The sequence below is a fragment of the Drosophila biarmipes genome, chromosome 3R, assembly GCF_025231255.1.
Source record: "Drosophila biarmipes strain raj3 chromosome 3R, RU_DBia_V1.1, whole genome shotgun sequence".
Lineage (NCBI taxonomy): Eukaryota > Metazoa > Arthropoda > Insecta > Diptera > Drosophilidae > Drosophila > Drosophila biarmipes.
The window spans coordinates 10213060-10229674 of NC_066616.1; the positions used below are offsets into that span (position 1 = coordinate 10213060).

At 45.2% G+C, this 16615-nt stretch overlaps 4 protein-coding genes across 9 annotated transcripts; 2 read left to right on the top strand and 2 right to left on the bottom strand.

The window, feature by feature from the left end:
* Positions 1–5: 5 nt before the first annotated feature.
* On the bottom strand, positions 6–6298 carry LOC108031506 (leucine-rich repeat-containing protein 40). Of its 6 annotated transcripts, none has more exons than XM_017105013.3 (13): positions 6134–6298; positions 5543–5591; positions 4211–4596; positions 2977–3167; positions 2717–2920; positions 2296–2419; positions 2067–2239; positions 1611–2011; positions 1226–1552; positions 979–1122; positions 728–916; positions 447–632; positions 6–382 (listed from the first exon to the last, which is right to left on the bottom strand). In XM_017105013.3, exons 2-13 carry the CDS (start codon positions 5548–5550, stop codon positions 277–279), a joined length of 2439 nt encoding a protein of 812 aa, XP_016960502.2. In that variant the 5' UTR covers positions 5551–5591; positions 6134–6298; the 3' UTR covers positions 6–276. The 6 variants fall into 6 exon arrangements, with proteins under 6 accessions (XP_016960502.2, XP_050745283.1, XP_016960500.2 ...); XM_050889326.1 differs by having other exon boundaries at positions 1226–1555; XM_017105011.3 differs by lacking the exon at positions 1226–1552 and having other exon boundaries at positions 6134–6296.
* LOC108032017 (carotenoid isomerooxygenase) lies at positions 6039–9057 on the top strand. Its single transcript, XM_017105823.3, has 4 exons — positions 6039–6196; positions 6781–7289; positions 7352–8387; positions 8618–9057. The coding sequence occupies exons 1-4, from the start codon at positions 6152–6154 to the stop codon at positions 8894–8896; spliced, it is 1869 nt and encodes a 622-aa protein (XP_016961312.1). The 5' UTR covers positions 6039–6151; the 3' UTR covers positions 8897–9057.
* On the bottom strand, positions 8980–11364 carry LOC108032018 (adenosine deaminase 2). Its single transcript, XM_017105824.3, has 6 exons — positions 11208–11364; positions 10201–10686; positions 9976–10145; positions 9707–9888; positions 9515–9651; positions 8980–9461 (listed from the first exon to the last, which is right to left on the bottom strand). The coding sequence occupies exons 1-6, from the start codon at positions 11269–11271 to the stop codon at positions 9004–9006; spliced, it is 1497 nt and encodes a 498-aa protein (XP_016961313.1). The 5' UTR covers positions 11272–11364; the 3' UTR covers positions 8980–9003.
* A 1829-nt stretch (positions 11365–13193) lies between these two features.
* Positions 13194–16495, top strand: LOC108031134 (adenosine deaminase 2). The gene is made up of 6 exons (XM_017104348.3): positions 13194–13463; positions 13630–14127; positions 14189–14358; positions 15455–15636; positions 15687–15823; positions 15875–16495. The coding sequence occupies exons 1-6, from the start codon at positions 13391–13393 to the stop codon at positions 16336–16338; spliced, it is 1524 nt and encodes a 507-aa protein (XP_016959837.1). The 5' UTR covers positions 13194–13390; the 3' UTR covers positions 16339–16495.
* Positions 16496–16615: the final 120 nt, after the last annotated feature.

The window sequence follows — 16615 nt, forward strand, 5'->3', positions numbered from 1 at the left end:
CACAGTATTCTCTACTTTTCCCATTTATTGCAGCCAGAATTAACAACGTGCGTAAGGTATTGCGACATGCAGACTAGTTCGTTTGGTGGATGCACAGGGTGTGTACTTGTACTTGTCTCGTCTCCTCCTGTCCATGTCCACATACAACGCAGACTAGTAGGTGGATTGTGTGCGGACATGGTCAGGGGAATCTATACTAATTTCCATTAAGCTTTTCCTCAAAATAAACATATTGCTAGTGAAGTGTTTCGCACAAACGCGGTGTTGGTTGCTCTTCTATGTGGGTATGCGATCCCGCAGGTATGACATGATGGCATCGGTGCCCTTCATCAGGATCTGATGGCGGGGCTGACGAAAAGGATTGCCGATCAGTTCCAAGTGGCTGTTGTATTAAGAGGGGGAATACATTTAGTCGTAGACGCATTATGTTTTAACAGGATTCTCACGTTATGTTGGTCAGATTTCCCAATGTGGGCGGCACTGTGTCAATATCATTATTGCGCAAATCCAATGTACTCAGACGTGGCATGCTCTGCAGACCCGAAACATTCAACGTTTTAATGTGGTTTTCGCTGGCAATGAGGATCTCCAGACCTTGCAACTCGTACACGCAGTTGGGAATGAACTGGAAACTGGAATTTAAAGAAGATAGAAGACAGAGTAATAGAGGGATTAAAGTGATCCTAAAAGATATTACAATATGTAAATAAGATCAACTCAGACTCACCGATTGTTGGCAATGTTGAGTTCACGCAGAGAGTTCAGGACACCGAACTCGTTGGGCAGGTCATTCAACAGATTGTTGGACAAATTCAGGTAAGAAATACGTGTAAACTGGGAGATAAACTGTGGCACATAACCGATGAGATTGTTGGACAGAACCAGCTCCGAGACCAGATCATGCATGAGCTGCAGTCTGAAAGTAATCGAGCATTACAGCAAAAGTCCGTGGGATCCAGTGGATTCCTTATAGCCTACCCGTTGGGCAAGGTGCTCAGCTGGTTGCGCGCGAAGTCCACCACATGCACTCCTTCATCTCTGGCAATCTGGAACACCTGGTCGGGCACCTGAGTGAGTTCCTCCAGGTTGACAGCTAATGTACGTGTATGACGTAATTTGTATCTAAAGAATGGAGGAAAGATTAAAGTAAGCATTCAGATTGCCAGAAACTAGACGATGCAATTAAGACGATTTGTGTAAATTTTGGAACTTGGTGATACACTACATCCAACGTGGATTGACAGCTAGGTGAGAGGAATCATGCTGCCCGTAGGAAAACTGCGTAAGTTGCTGCTGCTGGCACATAAAGTAGTTTCGATGGGGACTCTCTACTCGCTGCTGCTGCTGTTGCACGAAAAGGGATCTCATGTTGCCCATTGGATGCTGCTGCTGGTAGCTCTCGGGCTCATAAATGTGCCCCTGGGTTTGGCGATCGTATTCCCGGCAATTCCTGAGCGGCTCGTACACACAACAGTGCTGCTGCATTTGCTGATGACATGAATATGGACACTGATATTGGAACCCGTCCTGCTGATGTTGTTGTTGGTGATAGCTGCTGCGGCGGTGATCAATGTGCTGCGCTGTCTGAAAGAAAAGCTCTCTATGCATACCTATCCGGGAAGTTGCCGGGCATATCCGCAGCGTCCGATTGGCCACCACGCAAACGCGTCACACTGATGCCGGGCAACGTGGAGGCGCTATCGGAGCCACCACCCTCCTCCTTGGCCTTGGCCAGCGCTCTCTCGTGCAGCGTCTTCAGAATCCTAGCCGTTCCACACTGCAGAATGTCGCGCCGGATGGTCTTTATGGGATTCCCCTCCACCTGCAGGCTGATCAGGTGGGCCAAAGAGGACAGGGTGTTCGGCAGCACACTGATCGTATTGTTGGACACATCCAGGCGGTTCAGATTGCGCAGCAGGCACAGCTCGTCGGGCAGCTCTGTTATCTTGTTGTCCCTTAGATCGAGTATCTTTAAGTGTGGCAAGTTGCTGCACATGGCTTTGGGTATGGTCTGAAATGGGTGTTAATGAATAATATAAAAAATGGGGCTTTTAGTTTTAACTGACCTTTATAAAATTATTGCTGGCATGCAGTTCGCTTAGGGTCTCATTTCCCTCGAACTCGGGCAGCTCCAGAATATCGTTGTGCTGCAGGTAAAGGCATTCCAGCTTCCTCAGTAGACCCATATCTTCCGGCAAGCTGGTCAGGTCATTTTGCATCAGATCAATCTTTTGCAGAGCTAAACGTTGTTGTTAAACTTAGATTAGCAAGTATCTGAGGAAGACCAGCACTTACAGCGCATGTTAACAAGATCGGGGGGCAGTTCCTTGATGTGATTGTAGGGCAACAGGAGCGCAGTTAGACGCACCAGGAACCCAATGCCACCGGGCAGGGACTGGATGTTGTTATGCCCGCCGTCCTTTCGTTACAATTGGGTTAGCAAGCAGTTGGTTAAGGGAGAATATATCGATGGTATTAGTCAGATAAGACGCCACAACCAAACTTATGCTTATAACTAAATCTAAAAATTACTTTTTAAAATGTTAAAATGTAGCCGGGAAGTGCTTTAAATTATATTAAAAATAGGATAATATTTCCTTTAATAAGTTATTCTATTCATAGTTCCGTATTCTCATTAGGATAAGATTTTAGTGTTATTGGTAGTCTATACATATATATTTTTTTGGGGAGGTACAGTATCTTTAGGATAACTCACCAGAAACTCGAGCATGTGAAGATCACTAATGTCCGGATCGATTTCGTTGAACTCATTGTACGAAATGTTCAGGTGTCGCAGCTCCGGCAGACTGTAGATCGAACGGGGCAGCTGGCTGAGTTTGTTGTGGCTCACATTGAGGCGCATCAGCTTTTCCAGTTTCCCGATTTCCGAAGGCAGCTCCACCAAAGCATTATCGTGCAGCTAAAACGTATGGTTAATGACATTGTCAAAACTGCGGTTAAATAATAATGCCATACCGTGAGAACGGTCAGCGACTGCAGGTTCTCGATCTTGGGGGATATGTGCGTTAGAGTATTGGAGCTCAGGTCTAGGTTGTTTAATGGCACTTGGTTCCACCAGGCGTCCTCCTCCTTGATCGTCAGTTGTTCCAGGTTCGCGGCCTTGCTTTCCGCGTCCGCCTCGTTGATGTCATAGAGACGTTCGGGCACTGGAAAGATACGATTTGGAATCAATTAGAGAACGCTGAGCTTGGAGAATCACTACACTACAGTCTTCAACGCGGGACGGAGGCTCAGGGTCATCGTCCAGCTCCAGCTCATCGTCCGGATCCTCGCTCTCCAGCTCGTCCGCCGAGGAGGCCATCTGGAATTCGCGGATCTGGTAGTAGCGTCGCCTCCGCGGATAGGGACCGCACATGCAGAACGAGGTGAGCTGTCTCCTGGAGGACGCAATCTTGGTAGATTGGTTAGTAGGATGCAGTCACACAACCGATCTCGTTCAGCTCACTTGGCTGATTGAACCGAGCGATGACTGGTTGGTGGACGCACCCCTGGAGCACCTTTATGGATCGTCTCGCGGCGCGGATGCTGGCCAGTGAAGCGGCAAATATGTTCTCCGCCTTTTTCAGCTGCCTCCAAGGTCAAGTTCGCGATCACTATCGCTATTGCCTCACATGAACTGGAACCACAAGGCGCTGCTGTCGACGAGGCCGGGGCTCCACTGGTGATGACACCCCTCCCGAGTCATGCCGGGACTGACCTTGGACTTCCAGCGACGCAGTTGCTCCTGGGTCACCACTGCTTACAAGTCCCTCAAGGTATGTAGCTAGCTACTTTTCAGTGGGAAAAGATAGTCGAAACTCTGCGACTCGAATCGTTTGAGATTTTATATCATTTAGCCAAGGCTTGTTTATAGTTTGTTTTGCTTTAAAATCTAAATTTAGCTTTTAAATCAAATAAATGAAATATTAATAGGTTAATGCCCTTATAAACCATTGATCATAAATCGACATTAAATTTTTGTATGATTAAGGCATCCCTAAAAATTCGTTAGAAATCCTTAAAATGGGTCCTATTATACATATTTATATAATGATATTTAATAATTCAAAGAAATCTTTCCTATAAAGGGAACATTAAAGTAGGGTTCCCAACGAAATAACGAAAAAATTTGAATAATTTGTGTAACGGCTTCTCAAAGTTCGAGTTACAGAGTTTTGACTGCCTCATTACTTCCGCCCTGTGGACTCACCTCTGGCCAAAGCCTTGTTGGACAGATTCAGGGTGCCCGACTTGCGGGCCAGCTTCCACAACTGCTGGGTGAGCACCTGGTCGTCCTCGTGGTTGCTCCTCTCGTGGAAGATGGGGCGAAAGGAGTAGTTTGGCCTGGGCGAGTGGGCCACGGGCGGCGTTTGGCGTGGGCTCTGGGCGCACCGGGGGATCCTGCTGGCGGTGGAGCTGACCCTGGCGGAGGGCCGACCTCGTCCACGGCCTGTCCCGTCGCTCATGTCGCTGGGGCAGCCGTAGTGGGTGAAGCAGGAGTGGCCAAAGTCGAAGTCGCCGCCGAACGCGGATGCCTGGTCACATTCCTGGGCGCCGTGGAACGCGCTGAACTCCAAGCCTTGCGAATCGCTGAAGCTGGCGGGGATCACGGGTTAAACGGGGTCAGTAGGACGCCAAATAGCCACCGAATCACAGGTGAATTCGGTTTTGTCCAGTTTTTGCGTCGTTCTATTTTGGTCACTGTCAGCCGTCAGCTGTGCCCTGCGCGTTTTCCAACACTTAACAGTGTTTGCAACTGGTTGTCAACGGTAATTATTTTTAAACCACCAACGACCGTTACTTTAATTGGTTTTGTTTTATATTAAAAGCATATAATCTAAATAGTTTATTTTGCAATCAAAAATGGAAAACAAATCATTTAAATATATTTTTTGAAACTTTGAACAAATTAACTTTTTAAGTTTTACCAAATGCTTTATTGCTCAGGAGGAAAATAAAAAATAAAAGAACTTGGTAAAACTTAAATAGATTAATTTTTTTAAGATTAAATGTCCAAAAAATAAATCCATATTTTTAAATTATTGTAAGAAAACAACACTTATGATTAGCTGTAATTCTCATACTAAAATGGGTCAGAATTCAACGTAAACTTAAAATATTATTACACGAACTGAACAATTTTATAGAGAAAATAATGGGAAACAAAAATTGAACTATTTTTTATTAATAGATTTTTGTGTTTAAATAAACATTTACTCACTCAAAGTATGGGCATTGATTAGTGAGCAATTATAAACCCTTTATATATTCCCAAAGCTTTAAAAGGCATCAATTAATGTTTCTAGCCACAGCTGCTTCAGATTAAAAATTGAACCCAATTTATTACCCCAAGAAGCGGCAGCGTTTGAGAATAGTGCACCTGCTCAGCCATATATGAACTTCCACCCATCTGAATAAAAAGCAATAGACCCATGCGTGCCCCAGAGCCGTAATTGATTTGATCGTGAACTTAAGTCTGTGCTGGGGGCGTGCAACCGCAATCCACAAGCAGATTAAGAGCTTAGGTTAAGTCGGTACTTACTTCATCATCTTGTTGGGGACCCGTTCTCCTATCTGTTTGGCTTCTGTTTCTGCGGGAGATACAAGATACCCAGTTACTTCGCAGCAAGGTCAGTCGCAAAAGTCAGTCAGTGGGGTGTATTAGATTTCCCTGTTCGAGGTGGGTGCCCACCACAGAATGTTGGCTAGCTGCTGCTACACATATAGAACACCCTCTAGAGCACTCAAACCCCGCTGGAAATATGGTGGCTCGCCGAAGCGGCAAAAATGCTGAGCCACTTGTCTTTGCCCCAGGCCCATTGCAATGGGTCTCAGTCTGTCGTCAATGGACGTAGTCCACCGGCGTGGCCACGTCGACTGTCAATCAAAATTATGAATAATGCCGGGCGGTTGCCAATTGGCCGCCTCCGCCGTCCACATGGCCCATCCACGTAAAACTATCCATCCCCTACCCAAAGTGACTAGGTGCCAGCCCCGTGGAGCACTTGCCAGTTGTCATTTGGTTCTCATTGCAAGCGGACCGACCACGTGAACTCGGTTTCGGTTTCGGTCTGGTCTACTACTATTGCATCATACAGCTTGGACTGACTGCCCAAGGAGATCCCCGACTCACACTTGGAAAATCCGCGCAATGGCGGCCGGCGTGTTCAAGAGCTTTATGCGCGACTTCTTTGCGGTCGGTTGATGGACAAGTCATCCACGTGGGGACTTAATTTCAAACTAAAGAATTTTTAAAAATTTTACCAAGGCTTCCAAAACTTACCGAAAGCTTGCTGACAGAATTTCAAATGAAACCTAGGGGTTATTACCGGTTAAAAAAAGTGATTTTTGAAAGCAAAAAAGAAATAATTTGATTAAAAAACATAAGACCGACATTTTTAATATACCTTTTTCGGGTTTAATTACCTAATAATTTACGAGGCATATTAAATATTTCTGTTAGAAACTTTCCAACTTGCTTGATAATATTTAATTACTTACCAGAATTTAGAATATTCCAGATATTTTTATAGAGTTTTTCAACACCTTTTTAAAATTCTTAAATAAAACCATCGACTTTTTATCAGTAAATACTGTAGTCGAGACCCAAGTCGAGGTCCTTGAGAACGATTCCAGCTGATGAAATGTTTGGAATGTGGGAAATCAGCCCACTGGCCGACTGGATAATCCCTGCTAATCCACGGCTGCTAATCCACGGCTGGCTTAGGGGTTTAATCAAGGCGGCCAAAAGCGTTAAGACCAATCCGTCTTCTCTTGCAGGTGAAATACGATGACCAGCTCAATGATCCCCAATCGGAGCGGCTGGATGCCGATGGACGCCACTACCCCAACTGCTCCTCGGATGTGTGGCTGCGATCCTGCGAGCGGGAGATAGTGGACCCCATCGAGGGTCACCACAGTGGACATATCCCGCGGTGGATAAGCGGCAGTCTGCTGAGGAATGGACCCGGCAGCTGGAAGGTGGGCGACATGACCTTTGGCCACCTCTTCGACTGCTCGGCGCTGCTGCATCGATTTGCCATTAAGAATGGACGGGTTACCTACCAGAATCGATTTGTGGACACGGAAACCCTGCGGAAGAATCGTTCAGCACAACGGATTGTTGTCACTGAGTTTGGGACGGCAGCTGTCCCGGATCCCTGCCACTCAATCTTCGACAGATTTGCGGCCATATTTCGACCGGATAGTGGGACGGACAACTCGATGATTTCCATCTACCCCTTTGGGGATCAGTATTACACGTTCACCGAGACTCCTTTTATGCATCGGTAAGTTTAGTATTATTTTATTAATATTAATATTTAATAATATATAATGTTTATTATTTCAGAATAAACCCCTGTACCTTGGCCACCGAGGCGCGAATCTGCACCACGGACTTTGTGGGCGTGGTGAACCACACCTCGCATCCGCACGTCATGCCCAGCGGCACCGTGTACAACCTGGGCACCACGATGACCAGGTCTGGACCGGCCTACACCATCCTCTGTTTTCCAAACGGTCGGCAGATGTTCGAGGATGCTCATGTGGTGGCCACGCTGCCCTGTCGATGGAAGCTGCACCCCGGCTACATGCACACCTTCGGCTTGACGGATCACTTCTTTGTGATTGTGGAACAGCCGCTGTCCGTTTCCCTGCCGGAGTACATAAAAGCCCAGCTACATGGCCAGAATCTATCGGCTTGCCTCAAGTGGTTTGAGGATCGACCGACGCTCTTTCACCTCATAGACAGGGTGTCAGGGAAGCTGGTGCAGACCTACGAATCGGAGGCCTTCTTCTACCTGCACATCATCAACTGCTTCGAGCAGGACGGCCATGTGGTGGTGGACATTTGCAGCTACCGGAATCCCGAGATGATCAACTGCATGTACCTGGAGTCCATTGCCAATATGCAGACGAATCCCAATTATGCTACCCTCTTCCGGGGACGACCCTTGAGATTCGTGCTGCCCCTGGGCACGATCCCCAAGGCCCAGAGTTCTGGAAAAAGGGATTTGGTCAAGTCGTTCTCCCTGGCTGGTCTAAGTTCTCCTCCGGTTTCCCGGACCATGAAGCACTCGGTTTCGCAGTTTTCGGATATTACCTACATGCCCACCAATGGCAAGCAGGGTAATCCTGGGGAGGAGAGCCCCAAGAGAGATGCCAAAAAGGGTCGCTACGATGAGGAGAATCTGATTAACCTGGTGACACTGGAGGGCAGCCAGGCTGAGGCCTTCCAGGGTACCGGTGAAATCTTCCTGCGTCCAGAAATGCTCTGTGATTGGGGCTGTGAGACGCCCAGGATCTTTTACGAACGGCATATGGGCAAGAACTACCGATATTTCTACGCCATCAGCTCGGATGTGGATGCAGAGAACCCGGGAACTGTAAGTACTTGGAAGTAAACCACCGATTTCTTAATCCCATAAATAAGTCAAGATTGTTGCGACACAATATTGATTGCCTCTTCTTGAAAAACAAATTCAAGAACATATGCCTTGAAAAAACGTTTTTGAGAAAGTGAGAAGACAAACTCTTAAACTGACAACGTTTCACCTTGTCTTGTTTTTGGGTCTTATTATTAACCTTATGAGATTATTAACACATATCTTTACAGCTCATCAAAGTGGATGCCTGGAAGAAAACCTGTCTCACCTGGTGCGAGGACAACGTGTATCCCAGTGAGCCCATCTTTGTGCCCTCACCAGATCCCCAATCCGAGGACGATGGTGTCATCCTGGCCTCTATGGTTATAGGCGGTGGCCTCAACGATGCCTACGTGGGCCTGATTGTGCTGTGCGCCAAGACCATGACCGAGTTGGGTCGTTGTGATTTCCACACCAACGGACCCGTTCCCAAGTGCCTCCACGGATGGTTTGCCCCCAACGCCATTTAGATTCGTAAATTACTATTTATATGGGAAGACCCCGACAAAGATCATATGACTCAAGAGATAGGTCCCAGTATTACACGTAGAACTAGACTAGTGACTTTTGTATTATCTCAAAACTTTGAATTCAAGATATTTGCAATAAACTCCTGCCACTTGCGCTGGAACACCCGATTGATCTTGCGCCGCTCATCCGAGGTGAGCACTGCGTATTTGATGGAGTTCAGGGCCAGCTGCTTGAGGAATCGCAGGTCCGCTTCTGCCGGAGCCAAGGCCATGAAGGCGTAGTAGAAGTCGTAACTAAGGCCCTTGGCACCCCAGACACCCGGATCATCGGAGGATATAACGATGGGGAAGTTCTCCGCTATCAGGAAGCTGGCCGGGTGATTGCGCAGATCCCAAACGAAGCCCAGAACTTGGTTGGAAATGGGATTCACCTCGATGGCGATGTTGCGCTTCTTGATGGTGGACCACAGCTGCGGGTGCTTGGGCAGGGCGAAGGCGTGCCCAATGCGCTTTGTGTTCAGCAGAATGGCGTCCATCATGTTCCAGTCCGTCCGCCCATTCCAATCTGATGTTTGGGTTCTATTATTAACGAAGGATGATATCATCATGGTTACTTACTTGTCTCGCCGGCGTGGAAGAAGTAGTTGGCCGTGCTGGGGAGATCGGAAAGCTGGTTGATGTACTTGTTCAGCGGATCCCCTGTGTCCTCCTGACCAATCAGATCGAAACCAATAACAAAGTTTGGCTTCGCATGACTATAAAAAATGTAATATATAACTAAGTACAAAATTAGTAACAAGGTTTACTTACTGTAGTTGCTTAAAAGTGGTAATGCGCTTCAACATCTCCTCTTCAGAGGCCTTATTACGCTTGGCATATATCACCTTGACACCCACGAAGTCATGGTGCTTGGCCTTGAACTCCTCCACAATCCGTTCCAGCTCGTTGGCCACCTCCAAAGTACTAAGAGTGCGATTATGGTCGTCGTAGAGCTGAAAGACGATTGACACCAAATTGGCCGAAGGATTACATGTTTTTTGGTGGCAACCGATTACTGGTTCCCTGATAATAACACTTACAGGCGACAGGGAGGCTCTGATCTCAGCATAGATGATGTTATCCTCACACAGCTCCTCCAGCAGGCGCTTGTGATAGGCACAGTAGGTCGGTCGGTATTTGTAGAGCCGATCCACTGTGGTGAAGATGTTCTCAAAGCGCTCCCAAATCTTTTTGCGGTTCGGCAAGAGGGCTGGATAATCAATATGCCAGTTAAAGTTGGGGTAAATAAAAATATACCACCTCACCTTCCGGCCTAGGTCCGTGCATATTGATGTGCTTCTCCAGCTGGCGCTCGTACTTGCCCCGATCCTCGGCATTAATCCGCTCGGTGCACACGTTCTGCACCTCGCTGTGGCACCCAGACTGATCGTAGGTGAACACCAGGAGACCATCCACATTGCGGCAGGTGTACAGGTTGTTGGTGGTGGTCAGGTTCTGGATGATCCAGCGGGAGGTCACCATCCCTGTGTTATGTCCGTGCAGGAAGGCACCCTTCGGCAGCTTCTGGATCATCCGGAAGACCTCGCTCTGGCGAACGTATTGCCTGCCCTGGAAGAAGTGCATCGCCGGGGCGTACTTCTCTGGCGTCTTGAGGCCCTCGGCGATCTCCGCCCGCTTGGCGTTCATCAGGATGTTGTTGACCTTCTCCTCGTCGGACGACAGCCAGATGCTGCCCCCCAGGGAGGCCGCCCGCTCCGCCTCCATAATCTGCTCCCGCAAAGTCTCATAGGCTGCGGGAAGTGAAAATGTTATTGATTCTGGGTGTATTTTTTTATATTTTTTAGGTGCAGGTAAGAAAACATTTACACTTTTATTTTTTTAATCTGCTATCAAAAATATTTCTATTAAAAACCATTATAAGCTTTGATTGTAGAAAACATATAGTATTACTCATCTCATTTAGCTTGTTTTTCTTATTTTGCTTTTGGAATTTAACTACATTGATAATGTTTGTGTTTTTGCTCACACATTTGATTTTTTGATAAGTTTTAATGAAGTAAAATAAGCAGAATAAAGTCAAAACAAAATTTATGTAGTTGTTCCACTTCCATAAAAAGCACTCAAAAATTAGGTAGCTTCAATTAGTTTAACTACGTTTTTAAGCTGTTTTAACGCTAAATAGCGTTTATAAGTCGGATTTCATAAAACACTGTAATAATAATTATATTATAGATCTCTGTAATATAAAAATATTATAAATCTCTCGATGAAAACTAGGAACTGGACAGCCGTAAGATCCTCCGGGACTTACGTGGGTCGGCGGCCTGGAGCCTGCCTAGTAAAACGCAGGCGACCAACACTTCCAGTAGCACCATTGCCTTCCAGTAATCTGAGTTCCGTTTTCAGAATATACGCCGTACTTTTGTGATCCGCGTCCCTTGGCGATCGTAAGCCAACTGATAGTGCCTCCCGCTCGAAAAACTGACCCGTATACGGCTTGTGCAATTTCCACGCTGATCATGATCTTGGTCGCTGTGGGAGCAGCGACATCTGGTGCAGTGGTTCAATGACGGGGATTAGCCCGCTCTGGAATGGGGCGCGAAATGTTTGGATGCCCCCGGTTGGCACTTTCGTTGACACTGGCCCCTCGGCCAATTTGCAATAAATTTCGTGACGTAGCTGGTCAGTGCCAAAATGCCCTACGCAAACACCATTCAGTCTATAAATAAGTCTCTAGCCCAAAATAATATATTATTTGAATTTTTTAGATGTATAGCGGATCTACGGGAACGCCAAAGCCGGGCATTTATGCTGCTATCAGCTATATTTGTGTACATAAAATGTAAATACAGTGGGTTCGTGGGTATATATTTTTGCATATTGTTGACAAACCCAATTGGTTCTGTTTACCCACCGAAATTATACTTGACATTGAACGTGAAATGGGGGCATCAGGCCATCGATCATAAAAGAGAAATCTCCTGGAATACAATGTTTGCAATGCGCTTGTCTGCATATTTTAGCATATTGTTTACAAAGTAAAATTGGGCGTCAGACCATCGATCATTATCAGAAGGCTAAATTAGCTACTGCATAACTATATACTATATAAATGCCTAACTCATCAAAACTCTGATGCATTACATAAAATATTTAAATATATATTTGTGTACATGACTTGTATACCTTTGCAGAGGGTCAGAAGCTTGAAACGCAGTGAAGGAGGCGATTCCGACAACATAAGGTATAGCCATGTGCGTCTGTCCGCCCGTCTGTCCGTCCGTTTCTACGCAAACTAGTCTCTCAGTTTTAAAGCTATCTGGCTGAAGCTTTTCTGAAAGTCTTCTTTCTTTTGCATATAAGACGAAACCAGCCGGATCGGATAGCTATATAACTTTATCTCTATATAGTCCCATAAGAATAATCGGAAAACAAATTCTATAAATTTATATCTTTTCTATATAAATAATAAAAATAATAATGATAATGCTGAATTTAAAATGTAATTTTATCAAAATAGGGCAATCATGTCACATAAATGCCTTAGGATCCATAGGAAAATTGATGGGGAAAATTATATGAAACAAATTATAGCTTACGTGTTTTTTGACTAGGGTATACAAACGTCGGCCTGTCGAATTTAACTTTCTTGTAAAAATTTGTAAGTAATTTTGACTTAGCAATGACAAACTGTTCTGCATGGCAATACACTGTTTTCGAAGCTACAATCTCCAATTTAGAACGAAACAAAACAAACATCACATTACAAAATGTATAATACAAAGGGCATCTGTCAACAAACTTTTTGGTGTGCAAGCGGGGATAATTGACACATCTGTAATTGCTGTAATTGTCATAAGCTTCCAGACCCCTTTATAGGGCTGGGGGCTCGAGGAACTTGTAATTCCATCGTCGTGTGCTGTTAGAAACCAACAACCGCGTCCGTCAGCGTCAGTGAAAATTTGCCAAAATAGAAAAATTCAAATGGTTAAAAATCAGCGAGCGGCCAGCGCGCGCGCCTCCGTCATTTTAAATCACTTAATATGCGCGGTAGGCACCCAATCAGTCAGATATATAAAAAAGATACCCAAACAATCCAGCTACTAGAATGAAATTGTTTCGGCAATTCCGAGCCCGGGAGCATTGTCAACCGTTAAGAGTCGCAGGGGCTGGTGGCCCCGGCTCCACCTCTGGTATAATCTTTTAATGAGCAAGCTTCGCCGCATGATTTTATCAAAATTATAGTTTGTTTTTGCTTTCTTGGGTTGCACACCCACAGTTTGAACACCCGCTTTCGGCGATGGTATCCACAGTTCTATCCGGGCACTTGTGGCGAGCGGTCGCGAAAAGAGAAAACACCCGAAATCACCCGAATTTCCGAGTCAATAATAGCAAGTCAACGAGCCGCAGTCGAGTCAATATTTGGATAGTAAACTCATTAGCAGCTGGACAGGACTGTCAAATCAATCGGGAAAGCAGTTGAAGGACTTTAACATGACGAGGATAAGGCTGTTTTTGCTAGTGACACTGATTTCACGACTTCAGATACAGGCGCAAGCCGCCCTAAGTATATATCGAATTAATCCTTCAGTTTTAGAATCTTTATAGGGTTCCTAATTATTTGTCTATCCTTCGTGCGTCTATACATAAAACTTAATATACTAATATAAGTTATAGTCCAGGCACCTGCCAGCCAAGAGATCACAAAATTATAAATTATTCCATATCCTTAGGCTACGAACAAGCTCGCCAGGCTGTTCTCACGGCGGAGGAGGAGCTCATGACTGGAGGACACACGTATCTGAACACCCAGGAGGCCAAGGTGGACGACATATTCATGGAGTACAAGCTCGGAGAGCTGGCGCAAGGATTCAGGAATGCGGAGCAGAATGCAGCCGCCTTACATTTCTTTAAGGCCAAGCCCCTGATCGACCGGAGTGCTATCTTTCGCTTCCTTCAGAAGATGCCCAAGGGATCTGTGCTCCATCTGCATAACTCCGCCTCGGTGAGTTCGAAGTGGGTGGTGGACGATTTGTCATATATGCCTGGCCTGCTGCGCTGCACCACAGCCACAGGTCGAAGTGTCCTGACCTTCCGGAGGACACCAAGGGAGCACGAGTGCCAGTCGCAGTACGTACGGGTTTCTGATGAGCGACGCAACTCCCTGGACCCCAGGGTCTACGATAGGAATTTCGAACGCCTGATCAACTTGTACACTCCAGTTCCAGAGCGTAAGTGGTGAATATCCTTCTGCTATAGTATATCCAAATAGCCAATGTTTTGATCTTACAGTGGAGTACCCCACCATTACCCAGGTGTGGGATAGGTTTCAGGACATGTTCGATGTGCTCGGCGATGCCATAACTTATTTGCCAGCCTTTCGAGCATACCACTGGCAGATGCTCGAGGAACTTTACAACGATAACGTGATGTACGCGGAGATTCGCACTAGTTGCAAAACGGTAAGTAAAGGTTTTTTTAATATATGCTTATGACTAGATAAGTTATATAAGATATAGTTTCGGATGCATTTGTATACCCTTGCAGAGGGTATATTGATTTCAGTCAGAAGTATGCATCATAGTACATATATACTTTATTAGCATCACTGGACGAGTCGAATGTCCGTCTGTCCGCCTGTCCGTCCGTCGGCTTCTGCGCAAACTAGTTTCTTAGTTTTGAAGCTATCGGGCTGAAACTTTCCCTAAAGTCTTCTTCCTATAGAAGGTAGTATATAAGTCGGAACCAGCCAGATTGAACAACTTATCTTACCATAGGAATGATCGGAAAAAAATGATATTTTTGGTGTTTTTTAACATATACGCTTGGAAATAACATTTTCTAATTAGTTCTGGTCAAAATCACACGACTATCATATAGCTGGCATAGGAACGATCGGAAAACTGGTTTCAAAATAATATGAAAAAATTATATCTTTGGTGTTATTTATCATATAACCTCATACGCTTGGAAATAACATTTTATAATTAGTTCTGAATTTCGAATTAAATTATATCAAAATCGGATGACTATGACATATAGCTGTCATAGGAAGGATCGAAAAGTAGGTGGGAAAATAATATATAACAAATTATAGCTTCGGTGTTTTTTGACATATTATCTTATAACATCGGTATTTATATCATTTTGTATATTTTTAGGAAGTTTGAATTAAAATTTATAAAAATCGGACGACTCTAACATATAGCTGTCAAAGAAACGGTCAGATAAATGATGAAATAATTTTTTTTAATATCACTGAAGCTAGCAACATCCCTTAAAGATTCCCCATGGTGTTACTAACGTTAATTATTTCTTATAACTGTAAGGGTATACAAACTTCGGCTTGCCAAAGTTAACTTCCTTTCTTGTTTTGTAGCTGCAATCTTATTTCTTAATCGTTTCCTGCCAATTTTTTATGGAATGATAATTACTCTCTGAAAAAAATGGGGTTTTCCCCAACAGAGACATATGACAAATAAGGAAATAATTAATTAATATTTTTTATATGTATACTATTTATTCAGATTTTTTAAATTCATAACTTTTTTCCCCTAGCTGTACGACGCTAGTGGACGTACTTTTCCCCGAGAGCGTACAATACGCGAATTGTACAATATAAATGACAAGTTCGTTAAGCTGCACCCCGACTTTTTGGGCTTTAAAGTCATTGTGGCCGTTTACAGGGGATACGAAATGGATAAGCTTAAAGAAGCCGTCGAGGAATTTAAGCAGCTGCAGTGAGTAAATGGAAATATTTAAGAAATGCACTTTCACATACTTTTTACAGCCAAGCCTTGCCCCACTTTGTGGTTGGATTCGACTTGGTGGGTCAGGAAGACAAGGGAAAACCTCTTTACACCCTGCTGCCCGCCCTGAGGGAACTGCCGCCCACATCTCGCCTTTTTCTGCACGGAGGAGAGACCAGTAAGTGGAGTTGTCATCAAAGGTTCCCTAAAGCTCAAAGGTTCCTTCCAGACTGGTTCGGTGCCTCCACCGACATCAATCTGCTGGATGCCCTGTTGCTCAACACCACCCGCATTGGCCATGGTTATGCTCTGGCCAAGCATCCGATCCTACTGAATGCCGTCAAGTCGCGCCAGATCGCCGTCGAGGTCAGCCCCATTTCGAATCAAGTGCTCCACCTGGTCTGGGATCTGCGTAATCATCCGGGTGCTCAGTATCTGGCCCTCGACGTACCCGTGGTGATATGCAACGATGATCCTGGGTTCTGGAATGCCAAGGGCCTGAGCTACGACTTCTACTATGCCATCATGAGTCTGGCGCCGAACAATGCTGGCTTAAGGATCCTCAAGACTCTGGTGTGGAACTCAGTGAGGTATTCCACACTGACGGAGGAGGAACAGACCCGGGCTTTCAAAATACTAGAGCTCAGCTGGTCGCGGTTCATAGACAAAGTGCTTGAAGGCAGCGTATTCTAAGACAGTATATAAATAAATAAAAAAAATCAAAAATATTTATTAAAATAAATAAGAATAACGTCCAAATCGTGGTCCTCGACGTCCCCGAGGTGTCATGCAACGATGGTCACTTGACTTATTTGCAAGCCGTTCGATTATATCACTGGCAGATGCTCGAGATGCTCGAGATGTACAACGATAACGTAATACACTGATATTGAAATGGGTTGTTAGGGATTCATAAGTCTTTTGTGACGGAGGCGGAACAAAGTCGGGAATCTAGCTTAACGCTTAAAAA